Here is an 11,844-nt window from a genome sequence, read left to right as displayed (position 1 = left end):
AGCATCTCATTTCCCCCTTTGCTAATCACTGGTGGCAGTCATGAAACCCAAGTGAATACATACCCCCTCCCCTTTGGCCCACTAGGTCTCAGTGTACCCAACAAGTCAACTGTCTCGTCCATTATTAGACCCTGTGTATGGATCAGGTTTATTACAACCAAACTTGTGTTCAGAAGCAGCAGTAGAAACCCAGGGTTACGAGCTACCCAGTGATCTGGTTTCATGGCAAATACAAAGGACTGCCCTCTTTCCATCCCCCCCCTTCCATCTATCCTCAAACTTCCAAGGCCAAGGAACCCATACATTCTGTCACAAAACACTCATCCCTCATAATCCACTTTGCCAATTGCTTTCAATTGTAGACATATCAACGTAGGACTGTAACAGTTTTGGCCTGGAGTCATACAACCCATTCTGTGCACCTCAAAAAGCTTTGTATGTATTGAGATTGTGTCAGGACCCACCCCAAACCACGTCTTAGGAAGACAAACCTCTTGGAGCCAAATCTAGTCCAAAAAGAATCTTTACTATGACATGCTTGGTTGTAGGAATACAAGACAGGACTTAATATTGTTCCACGAACTAAACCCTTATAAAGAGTTCCTGGTTTAACCCCCCTTAACCCCATTTGGTCAGTCCCCCATCATTTACCTCGTATCATCCCTCTCGTGGGAAAAAGGAACTTAGGACCTTTTATGTTTATTGCTCTCTTCCGTGACACAAGCCAGATGCTAGCCCCCCCTTTTGTTTCCCCAGTTCAAAAGGCTTCTCTTTTCCTTTGAAATGCCTAATACCGGTTCCTGGAGATGGCAGAATCCATGGAATAATGTTTTAAACATACATTTATGAATATGATATGGATGTATATGTATTACATAGAGCTTAATAAGGGGGCTGGTTAATTGAAAAATTAAGAAACAAAAGTATTTTTAATGAATTAAAATATAAAGAAGGTCCTCATGAATAGCTGAATAAGGAACCCATGCTAAGTGACTTGGTGTAGCTCAGTGTTTCTCAAACCTGGCAACTTTTAAGAGGTGTAGACTTCAACTCCCAGAATATGGCTGGGGAATTCTAGAAAGTGAGTTCACACATCTTAAAGTTGCTAAGTCTGAGAAAGATTTTTTTCTAAAGTTACTGGAAGGCTTACATAAACGCAGCTGGCGGCTTTCCGCTCCACCTTCTTCCGGTGTCTTGTGCTCGAAATCCACGTGGGCAAAAAGATAGTTTATCAAGTTTTATGATTTACTGATTATTTTGGATGTCCGCGTTCACACGATTAAAACCGATCTCTGCACAAAGCGTTGGTCGTGTCTCCCAACTGGAAGTACAGTGAATTCAAGCGTTACCAACGGCGAGAGGTAGATTGAAGCAAGCAGGCCGTAAAAGCGCCAGTTTTCTTTTTTTACGCTGCAACCTGAATGTTAAGCTTTAGGTTCAAAACTGGGCGGAAATGCAAAGGCAAATGCAGATGTTTCCCGGTAGAAACATTTCACCAATCACGGTCGATTACGGGATAATTTAGCCCTTTTACTAAGGTGTTGGCATCAGCGACCGATCTGAAATTTGAGTACGACGGTACAAGGTGATTTCACTATGGGGATGTTCACACGAGACCTTAGGCTACACCATTAACCTAGCGGGATCAGAAACGGCAGGTAGCCTCGTCCTCGCCCCGCAGTCGCGGCCTTGGGACACGTAACCGCATGAGCTGCCCTACCACGGCGTAGTAGGGCATGCATTTGATCTCTGCGTGTGCCACGGAGGTAAAACGGGGACCCCGCGATCACCATTCCTTTTAGCATCCCCTTTTCGGACAGATTCGTTGGAATCATGTTCCAGGACTGAGGTTTTGAGTAGCGCTGCCCCGCTCGCTACGGTATAGGCCAGGGGTAGGCAACCTCGGCTCTTTTATGACTCATGGACTTCAACTCCCAGAATTCCTGAGCCAGCTTGGCTGGCTCAGGAATTCTGGGAGTTGAAGTCCATGAGTCATAAAAGAGCCGAGGTTGCCTACCCCTGGTATAGGCGACAGCGGCTCAACCTTGTCCCCGTGTGCTGCGTCTCTCAGCCTCGCCCAATCCCAGGAAGGTTTGTGTAGACTGTCCAATGCAATGCAGGTTTATTTCTCCGAGAAGCGTTTGCAAAAGAATTTTAAGAATAGTCCCCCACACGCTTTGGAAAGTACATTAAATGGGGGCTCTTTGCGTCAACGGATCATCTTTTTACACCGTCTTTTCTTGAAAGGGATGATCTCGTAAAATAGTTTAGGGGGAAAAAATAGCTTTCTGGGAGACCAGGAAGACTTACCGCCCCCTACTTTCATTTTTGTATGTAGGGCGATTCCCGCCGTCGGAAATCGACGCTGTCTAGCGCAAAAATGCCGCTCAGGCTGTCTGAGTACGGAAACTCCATGGTATTTTAGCAAGAGGAAGTTGTATGTAGAAGGTGCCGGCAAAATGGCGGCGCGAGCGGTTGTGACCCTTTTAAGCCGGCTATGGCAGGTAATTTTGGCGTTTGGGTGGTTTCCGGGGGTGAGAGCAAATTATACACCAGACTTTGCCGGCTACGCGGTTTATATTAATCAACCGGCTGGGAAGGTTAGTTGTAGTTCGGCACCAGGTTGGGGAAGAGTGGTCGGGTAGTTGACCCTGCTTCTCCACAAAAAGTAGGACGCCAAAGGGAGTGTTTATATTTCAAATAAGCAGTTGCAATGTGCTGGCACTTAAATAACTTTAATTAATACCTCTTTGGTACTGTTTATGGGCAAATTTGGCCTAAGTGAACTTAGATTTGTTCTAAAAGGCACATAAGCAAAGGGAAACCTTGCATGCTGCTATAATAAGTCAAGGTGGTGCAGTACGGCAGTTACACTGCTAGACAAACATCTAGCAGGATTTGGTTTACTCAGACAAGGAAGGTGACTTGGGCTTGTCTCCCTCTTTCACCCCAGTTCACTCAGGGGTGATTGTGGGAAAAAGTGGAGGAATATGTGCAATATACACATCACCTTGAACCCCTATAAATCTGACAATAATAATGAAAGGGACTCATGGATTTGAATCTTCAATTGAAATGTTTCAACCTTTTGTTGCAATTACTGTAGATTTCTAAACTTGCCAATGTTTAGACTGATTTTAACCATGGTTTATATTTATTTGAATTGAATTGGATTAGATGAGATTACATTAGATTGCAAAATAGTCTAAAGGAATCCAGGGGCCATTCTTTCAGTGGTCCCTAGATTCCTTTAGACTATTTTGCAATCCAATTTAACACAATCAAACTGAGCATAGCTGTATGTTTTTAGAAAATATGCACACATGCATAATTACTGCTCTATCATCCTTTTACCAGCAGTTTAGTGTGGCTTTCATCAGCCCTGTGTGAGATTTGCCTGAAAACAGGCATTAGGCTGACTTTTTTTTAATCTGTTTATTGAAAATTTGTTTATGCATTTAAAAGCTATACAATAACACACTCCATATCAAGATATCACTTCTGTAAATGACTACTGAAAGACTGACATATGAATAGAACTATAAACTTTTAAACTATTCTTGCTGTTTTGTGAGTGAAATAATAACAAAGTTTCATCTCCCAATGAAAAATTCTGTTACTGTAGAAAGCACTGAGCACACATGGATGCCAAATCATCTAATCCTGAAAAAGCAAAAATTTTGGTCTGAATGGATGGTGAGAGACTTCAGACTTGTTTATTCATTTATTCATCACATTTTTACACCACCCATCTCAACTAAGAAACTCTTGTTGAAGCAGTAGTGTTGACTATGAACAAAATATATTAAAGATTCTGCAATCAAGTGAAGAGGCAATTTGTAGATATGTATTGGCTCTAATAACAATAATTTAATCCTGTTTCCCTTTTCCATCTTAGTCTTTTTTAAAAAGTCTGTAGTTTGAGATCAAATTCTGGAAAAATACCAATGACAGATACACTTAATATTATATTAACTATGTACTTTTTATTTTTTTTAGGGGCCAGAAAATTTTCTTGTAGCAGGCAGAGTTCCATTAAAGCAACATAATTTTCTTAAGTAAGTTTGCTACATTGAATTAATGCTATATTAAAACTGTGACTTTTTAGTTTTTATGACCAATGTCAGCTCCAAGCTAATTCAAACTGATTCCTCTTTTACTTTTCAGAAATAATCACTTGATGTGGATTCAGTCTTCAAGGGCCAACAATAATACTCAACAGCCCGCAAAGAATCCATTGGTATGTGTGATGATTTTCAGTGTGTGCTTTTCCAGCAACTAAGAAAAGGTTTGGAAGAAATAATTAAGTTATGATCTAAGTTATACTTGTATGAATTGAAAAAAGTGAGAGAATAATGATTAATTTTAACATGTACTGGATAATTTATACTTAAATCATAATAACTGTATTCAGGTTGACATCTTTAGAATGCTAATGCTAAATTATTTCTCTCTGCTTCCAAACTAGGTATCTGTTTCTGATGAGCCAGATATATTATATAAAAGACTGGCTATTTTAGTTAAAGGGCATGATAGGGCTGTGCTGGACAGTTACGAATATTTCATGGTGCTAGCTGCAAAAGAACTTGGTCTCTCTATTGAAAAAATGTAAGTACTGTTGATCTTTATAGTTACTTAGTCTTTGTAGAGTTTTATTCTCAAGTAGACTAACTCACTGCAATATGTACTCTCAAACTTTATAGTTACACCAATTGTCCAAAAAATCAAAATCAAATTGGAAATACACAGTTATAATGGACCATTTAGGCCATTACTCCATGTTCAGTAGGAGATTCCCAAATTAAAGAATACTGACATGATTTACTACCCACCATTTAAGTATATCCAATGAAGGACGGCCTGCCACCTGTCAATGTAATTGGTTCCAGAATCAGCTTGGGGCAAATTGCTTCTGTGAGTTACTTTTTATTTCATATTTATATCCCTCTTCATTCCTAGTAGGCTGTAGGCAGATACAAGGTCAAAGCAGTAACCAAAATTAAAATATTTTTTAAAGAATCAATAATAAGCATCATGGACACAAACATAAGGTGAAACATAGACTAGAAAAAGATTGGTTTGCTTGAGAAATACCTTTAAATTCAGGGCTATGTGTATCTCTGGGGGAAAGCTATTCAATAAAATGAGAGCAGCCACTGACAAAGTCTGCTGTCTAACCATGCATCATGAAATTTGGAAGGAACATGGCTTCAGAATAGGGTTTTTTCCCCAGTGTAATTGGTTTGTTTTAACAGCTGCCTTTTGTATTAATTATAGTATCTGTGTCATCTCCAAGGGTAGCCACATAGACCCTATTACAGTAATCCAACCAATGGTGATCAGGGCATGGTTTATTGTTACTGGGACACCTTGGAGCTCAATGAAATCTGCTTTGACTACATTTCTTACCTGCTATATAGGCAGGAGCTGAAAGTCCAGAGGAACCTCAGCTGCTGAGCCAGTGCTATTAAGTTATCTAGATGTCTATGGACAACTAGCAAATTTGACTTGGTGGGATTTAGTCTCAGCTTGTTTTCTTCTTGTTCAGATCCTTCAGGTATCAATTTAGGGCTTTTATAATACCTCCAGTTTAGGTTAGAGTAGGAATGTATAATTAGCAATAACACTTAGACTTATATACTGCTCCATAGTGTTTTACAGTATTCTCTGAATGGTTTACAATGTCAGCATATTACCCCTCCCCCCCCCAACAATCTGGGTCCTCATTTTATCGGCCTTGGAAGAATGGAAAGTCAATCTTGAGCTCATCAGGATTGAACCCCAGACTGTGTGCATAATTAGGTGTCATTTATATATTGATGACATTTCAATTCAAACCACTAGCAATTTCATATAGATGTTTAATAATATATGGGGAAAGTCCCATGTCCTGAGGTACCCCATATTACTGTTCCTAGGAACCTGAATCGTAACCGTAATAGAAATCAGTTGCTTAAACAGGAATGGAATTATCACAGAATAATGCGCTCAACTCTCAGTTCCTACAATCAGTAAGAAAGGTATAATGATAGATCTAATAGGACCAAAGGGGGACATTCCCCCCATTTAGGTCCCTACAGAGGTCATTGACCAGAGCAACCAATGCTGTTGTAGAGCCAATTTGAACTCTCCTAAGTCTTAGGAAAGAGTGAGTCTTGGAAAGACTTAATTAAGCTATGTGAATTTTTGTTAGCAGGCTTATAAACTAAAAGAAAACAACTCTTGATGTTATACCGGTATAACCTGTTTGAATAATTGTTTCAAAATAAGCTTTAAGCAAAGTCACTTTTCATTCTATCACAATTGAGCTAAATATAAAATTGATGTCAGCCCAGATATCTTTACACAACTGGTGGTCCTCAGCTTATACCCTGTCCTTAATGTTATGGCTGCTGCATCACCCCAGTGATTACATTCACATTTACATTCAGTTGCAGTGTGCCACAATCACATGGTCACATTTTGTGACTTTTTTGCTGTTTTCCGCCCATTTGATTCACTTAACTACTACGGTGACTTGCTTAATGACCATCATAAAAACGATTGTATCATTGACTCCAGTCATAGGGTGACTCAATTTATGGCCACAATGACTTAAGACCAAAATTCTGGGCTCAGTTGTGGCCATAAATCAAAGACTACCTGTGTTTGAAGTTTTATCTTTTCATTTATGTGCATTGTCAGTTGCCTACTTCCGAGATCTGTACTTCAAAACATTAGATAAAATAGATTCCAAATTATATAATTTAACACCTATATAGCCTGATCAGGAAAGCAGACATCCCCTCCCGATGAAGGCTCAACTTAGTTTGTCCTTTTGCTTTTCCCGGCTTTCTATTGCTGTTATTTATATTGTTCGCTGTAATTTCAGAAATAGATTATGTCTACATGATTAAAATGTTATGTTTTAGAGAGAAGCCTCCTAGAAAGATAGAAAGATTCACGCTCCTGAAATCAATACACATTTATAAGAAGCACAGAGTTCAGTATGAAATGAGAACACATTATCAGTATATAGAGGTAAGTAAAGAGCTGCATGTTGAACCAAAAAATAATAGGTACATAGAATACACAGAAAACTGTGTTTTGGAAAAGAGCATATACCTTCTCTCAACAAGTTAGGTGTTTGTTAACTTATGATAGGGAATTATAGCCGTATTCAGGCTTTATATTTTGATACTATGGATTTAAGTGAACATAAAGAAAATGCAAGGTGATTCAGGCTAGGAGAAATCTCTTAGTAAGTCAGACACTATTTACAATTTCTCTAATGCTCCTGTACATGCAGGATTTTTTTTCCAGATTATTGTTATCCGAAAAGTATAAGAATGCATTCTGTTTCAGTTAAAGAATTTAACTGGTAGCACAGCCAATGTTTACTTGGAATACATTCAGCGAAATCTACCAGAAGGGGTTGCCATGGAAGTCAAAAAGGTATTGCTAATTTTGTTCTGTTTATAGAGGTGTGCAAAATGTTTCATACACAAACTTTTCTATGCATGGAGCAGTTATTTTGGAGTGGCCTGGACTCAAACCAAAACATGCCTATTCCGAGTGTTTTCCTTCATGCATATAGTCGCTCACTTTTGTGATGTAAGCACCATGCACACAATAAGACAGCTGTTTTATTTCAGACAAAAATGGTGGTGGGGAGGAATACAAGATTGTCAGTAGCTGAGGCAGGGGATGGAAGAGCAGTGGGAGAATGCCACACTGAGACAACAGCAGAAAAAAGGGGGCCAGGAAAATGGTGGGAAGATTGGGAGATTGATGAGCTACATTAGACTAGGAGCTGCAGTGGGAGGGGCAATGCATATAAGCAGTCCTCTATTTATGATCATTGATTTAACATGGTTCAAAATTACGGTGGCCTTGTAAAAAAAGTGACTAGTGACCTATATTTGCACTTACAACCACTGTGGTCATGTGATCACAAATTCGAGTGCCTGATAACTGACTTGCATTTACAATCTATTGCAGCATCCTGTGGTCATATGATTGCAGTTTGCAAGCCTTTTTTCAATTTCTGGGGGAAAATGTCCATTGGGGAAGCTGGATTCCCTTAAAAATCATTGTAAAAATGGGATCTGACTTGACTTACAGTCACAGTAACTTATGACAGAAATTCCAGTCCAAATTGTGGACTAGATAGTTGAGGACTATCAATTTCTAGAACATGATGATTTGCTTTGGATTTGGAAACAAAACATTCCCATTGTTTATATAATATAAAATATGTTGAACTCTTACGTTTTAATATTAATCAGATAGCTACTAAAGCAGAAAGTTTTTTGCTATCTTCTTCACACATTGTGTTGGATTTAAAAAAAATACCTACAGAATTTAACTAGAGAACCTATGAACTATTCCAACATAAGCATTTATCTATATATTTCGCATTGTTTTTAGACCAAATTAGAGAAACTTCCTGATCATATTCAGAAACCTGTTTGGGATGTCCTGCCTGAAGCTGAAGAAACCACAATTACATCATAAATACCTGGACTCTTGTTTTTTTAAATTTCCCTATGGATTAATTAGGAATCAACATGAAATACTGTTGTTTTATAAAATTTACACTGATTTTGAAAGAGCCCTGTATCAGGGTACTTACAGGGAATCTTATTACTTGACCAAAACAAGCATTTGGAACTTTATAACAAAAGCTTATCGGTTCAGAAGTGATTAAAGAAAAAAAACATGAGGATTTCATCTGCACCATATTTTGGCTGAAGGTCTTGAAAATGATAGTGTCCTTGTATATTAATAAAATAAATGTTATACCAAATTGTTTATCAACATTCATTATTTGAAATAGTAATTTGCTCCAGTTGTTTCCTATATAGATGCCTTGAGGCCTTTTGTAATATTTGTTGTTTCCTATATAGATGCCTTTTGTAATATTCTATCACTGATTCTATAAACACTGAAATATTTTACGTAATATTTTTGAAAACGCTTAGAGCGTTTTCAATAGGGAATTAATTATACGATTTGCTTATACTGTTAGGAAACTTAAGATTGAAGTATATATGTTCGACATGTTGAATCATTTAAATCTGCTGAAAGGAACAGTCAACTAGATGGTTCCGCCCCAGGCGCTTAATGGACCCTGAGAGGTTCCAGGCAGCGCTGGGGTCCCCACCTGCCTCCTCTGCTCACAGCTCGGCAGATGCCTTAGTGGAAGCCTGGGAAAGGACGACCACGGAGGCACTTGACCAAGTTGTACCCTTGCGGCCCCTGACCCGGCGCAGATCCCAGTGGGCTCCATGGTTCTCTGCGGAGCTCCAGGAGATGAAGCGTCGAAGACGGGGCCTAGAGAGCGGTTGGAGGTCCAGCTGATCTGAATCCGACCGATTGAGACTAAGAACCCATATTAGGTCTTATCTCGCAGCAATAAGGGTGGCGAGGTCTAATTACTTCGCTACCCTTATCGCGTCTGCAGATAATCGCCCGGCCGCCCTGTTTAGGGTGACCCGCTCCCTCCTCAATCAGGAGGTGAGTGGGGAACCCTTGCAGGGGCGTGCCAAGGAGTTTAGTCAACATCTGTTGGATAAAATCGCTCGGATTCAGACCGATTTGGACTCCGACTGGGCAGAGTCGGACGATCAGGACACGGGTGATCTTGTCAATGTGATCTGGGAGGAGTTCGATCCTGTAACTCCGGAGGAAGTGGACAGGATTATGGGGAGGCTGAGCTCCACCACGTGTTTATTGGACCCGTGCCCTTCCTGGCTGGTTTATGCAGCCCGGGAGGGGACACGAGGCTGGTTCCAGGCGGTTATATCTGCCTCTGAGTGAGAGTAGTTTCCCCGCCGCCTTGAAGGAGGCGGTGGTGAGACCTCTCCTCAAGAAGCCTGCCTTGGACCCAGCTGTGTTAAATAACTTTCATCCGGTCTCCAACCTTCGCTTTCTTGCGAAGGTTGTTGAGAGTGTGGTGGCGCATCAGCTTCCTCTGGTTCTGGATGAAGCGGATTATCTTGACCCGTACCAATCGGGCTTCAGGCCTGGGTACAGCACGGAGACGGCATTGGTCGCTGTGGTGAATGATCTCTGGAGGGCTCGGGACAGGGGATATTCCTCTGTCCTAGTCCTATTAGACCTCTCAGCGGCTTTCGATACCATCGACCATGGTATCTTGCTGCGGCGTCTCAGGGGATTGGGAGTGGGAGGCACGGTCCTTCAGTGGTTCTCCTATCTCCTGGGACGCTCGCAGTCGGTGTTGGCAGGGGGGCAGAGGTCGACCTCGAGGCCTCTCGCTTGTGGAGTCCCTCAGGGGTCGGTTCTCTCGCCTCTCCTGTTCAACATCTACATGAAACCGCTGGGTGAGATCATTCGTGGTTTTGGAGTTGGGTATCATCAGTATGCTGATGATACCCAGCTTTTCATTTCGATCCCAAACCACCCCAGTGATGCCCTCGACGTGATGTCCCGCTGCCTGGAGGCGGTTCGGGTCTGGATGGGGAGGAACAGGCTTCGACTCAACCCTGACAAGACCGAGTGGCTGTGCGTACCGGCATCTCGGGATATTCAGGATATCCCATCTCTCTCTATGGGGGGGGGAGATATTACCCCCCGTAGATAGGGCTCGCAACTTGGGAGTCCTCCTAGATTCGCAGCTTTCTCTAGAAGACCATATAGTAGCTGTGACTAGGGGGGGCCTTCGCCCAGGTTCGCCTGGTGCGCCAGTTGCGGCCCTATCTAGACCGGGATGCCTTACATATGGTCACTCACGCCCTCGTGACCTCTCGTCTGGACTACTGCAACGCTCTACATGGGGCTACCCTTGAAGACCACTCGGAGGCTCCAGCTGGTACAGAATGCAGCCGCGAGAGTTGTGTTGGGAGTTTCCCAACACTCCCATGTTACACGTCTGCTCCGCGAGCTGCATTGGCTTCCAGTTGTCTTCCGGGTGAGATTCAAGGTGTTGGTAATGACCTACAAAGCCCTTCATGGCATGGGTCCAGAATACCTTGGGGAGCACCTGCGGCCGGCGTCAACTTCCCTCCGCCCAGTACGCTCCCACAGAGAGGGCCTCCTCAGGGTGCCACCGGTCAAAGAATGTTGACTGGTGGCCCCCAGGGGGAGGGCGTTCTCTGTGGGCGCGCCGGATTTATGGAACCATCTTCCGGTCGAGCTCCGGATGGCGCCTGACCTCCACTCCTTCCGGCGCGATCTCAAAACCTACCTTTTCGAACAAGCTGGCCTGGCCTGATGGGATGGGGTTGGGTTTTATTAATCTGTTTTAACCTACTTTTTAATGTGTTTTAACTTATTCATGGGCATTTTGTTTAATCATTTTTAATTTTTGTATCTTGTTTTTTAATATGTATTGTCCTGTTCACCACCCTGAGTCCTTCGGGAGAAGGGCGGTATACAAATAAAATTATTATTAATAATAATAATATTCTTTCTGTACCTGTAATTATATTCATTAAACCTCTATATTCAGCCATTAAAAGCCAGAAAATCTGGGGTTTTATACAAATATTTAATTTGCTACTTCCAAGTATGTTATTCTGAATGTTTTTGTATGATTAATTGTATCATAATATTTTAAAGGTATTTTAAGTGGTATTAATCAAGACAATATTGAAATTTAGTAAAAAAAATATGTACACCCATCTTTACAGATACAAGAAGTAGGAAGTAAATTTTGGAAGCAGAACATAAAGCACATTTATAACGGCCATGATAGAAAGTGGATAGATTTCTCTTGAGATCTAAATTCAACTAATAGAATAAATAATCGTAGTCTAGCACATAGTGTCAGAACTTTCAGATAGCATATTTGAACCCATCTTTATTCTACTCTGATATTATCTTTTGAGCCCTGGATTAGAA

At 41.3% G+C, this 11,844-nt stretch overlaps 1 protein-coding gene across 4 annotated transcripts; it reads left to right on the top strand.

Moving 5' to 3' along the window:
* The first annotated feature begins 1,581 nt into the window (after nt 1–1,581).
* MRPS10 (mitochondrial ribosomal protein S10) lies at nt 1,582–11,796 on the top strand. 4 transcript variants are annotated; one of them, XM_081333763.1, is made up of 8 exons: nt 1,582–1,766; nt 2,339–2,504; nt 4,000–4,058; nt 4,168–4,240; nt 4,469–4,608; nt 6,912–7,020; nt 7,345–7,434; nt 8,410–11,796. In XM_081333763.1, the coding sequence occupies exons 2-8, from the start codon at nt 2,460–2,462 to the stop codon at nt 8,494–8,496; spliced, it is 603 nt and encodes a 200-aa protein (XP_081189889.1). In that variant the 5' UTR covers nt 1,582–1,766; nt 2,339–2,459; the 3' UTR covers nt 8,497–11,796. The 4 variants fall into 4 exon arrangements, 3 of the variants coding, with proteins under 3 accessions (XP_081189889.1, XP_081189888.1, XP_081189887.1); XM_081333762.1 differs by lacking the exon at nt 1,582–1,766 and adding an exon at nt 3,626–3,696 and having other exon boundaries at nt 2,452–2,504; XR_014027221.1 differs by lacking the exons at nt 1,582–1,766; nt 2,339–2,504 and adding an exon at nt 3,283–3,696 and having other exon boundaries at nt 7,289–7,434.
* The last annotated feature ends 48 nt before the right edge of the window (nt 11,797–11,844 follow it).

Source organism: Vipera berus (assembly GCF_964194415.1).
Source record: "Vipera berus genome assembly, chromosome: 1".
NCBI classification, from domain to species: Eukaryota; Metazoa; Chordata; class Lepidosauria; order Squamata; family Viperidae; genus Vipera; species Vipera berus.
This window is presented reverse-complemented; position numbering and strand designations above follow the sequence as displayed.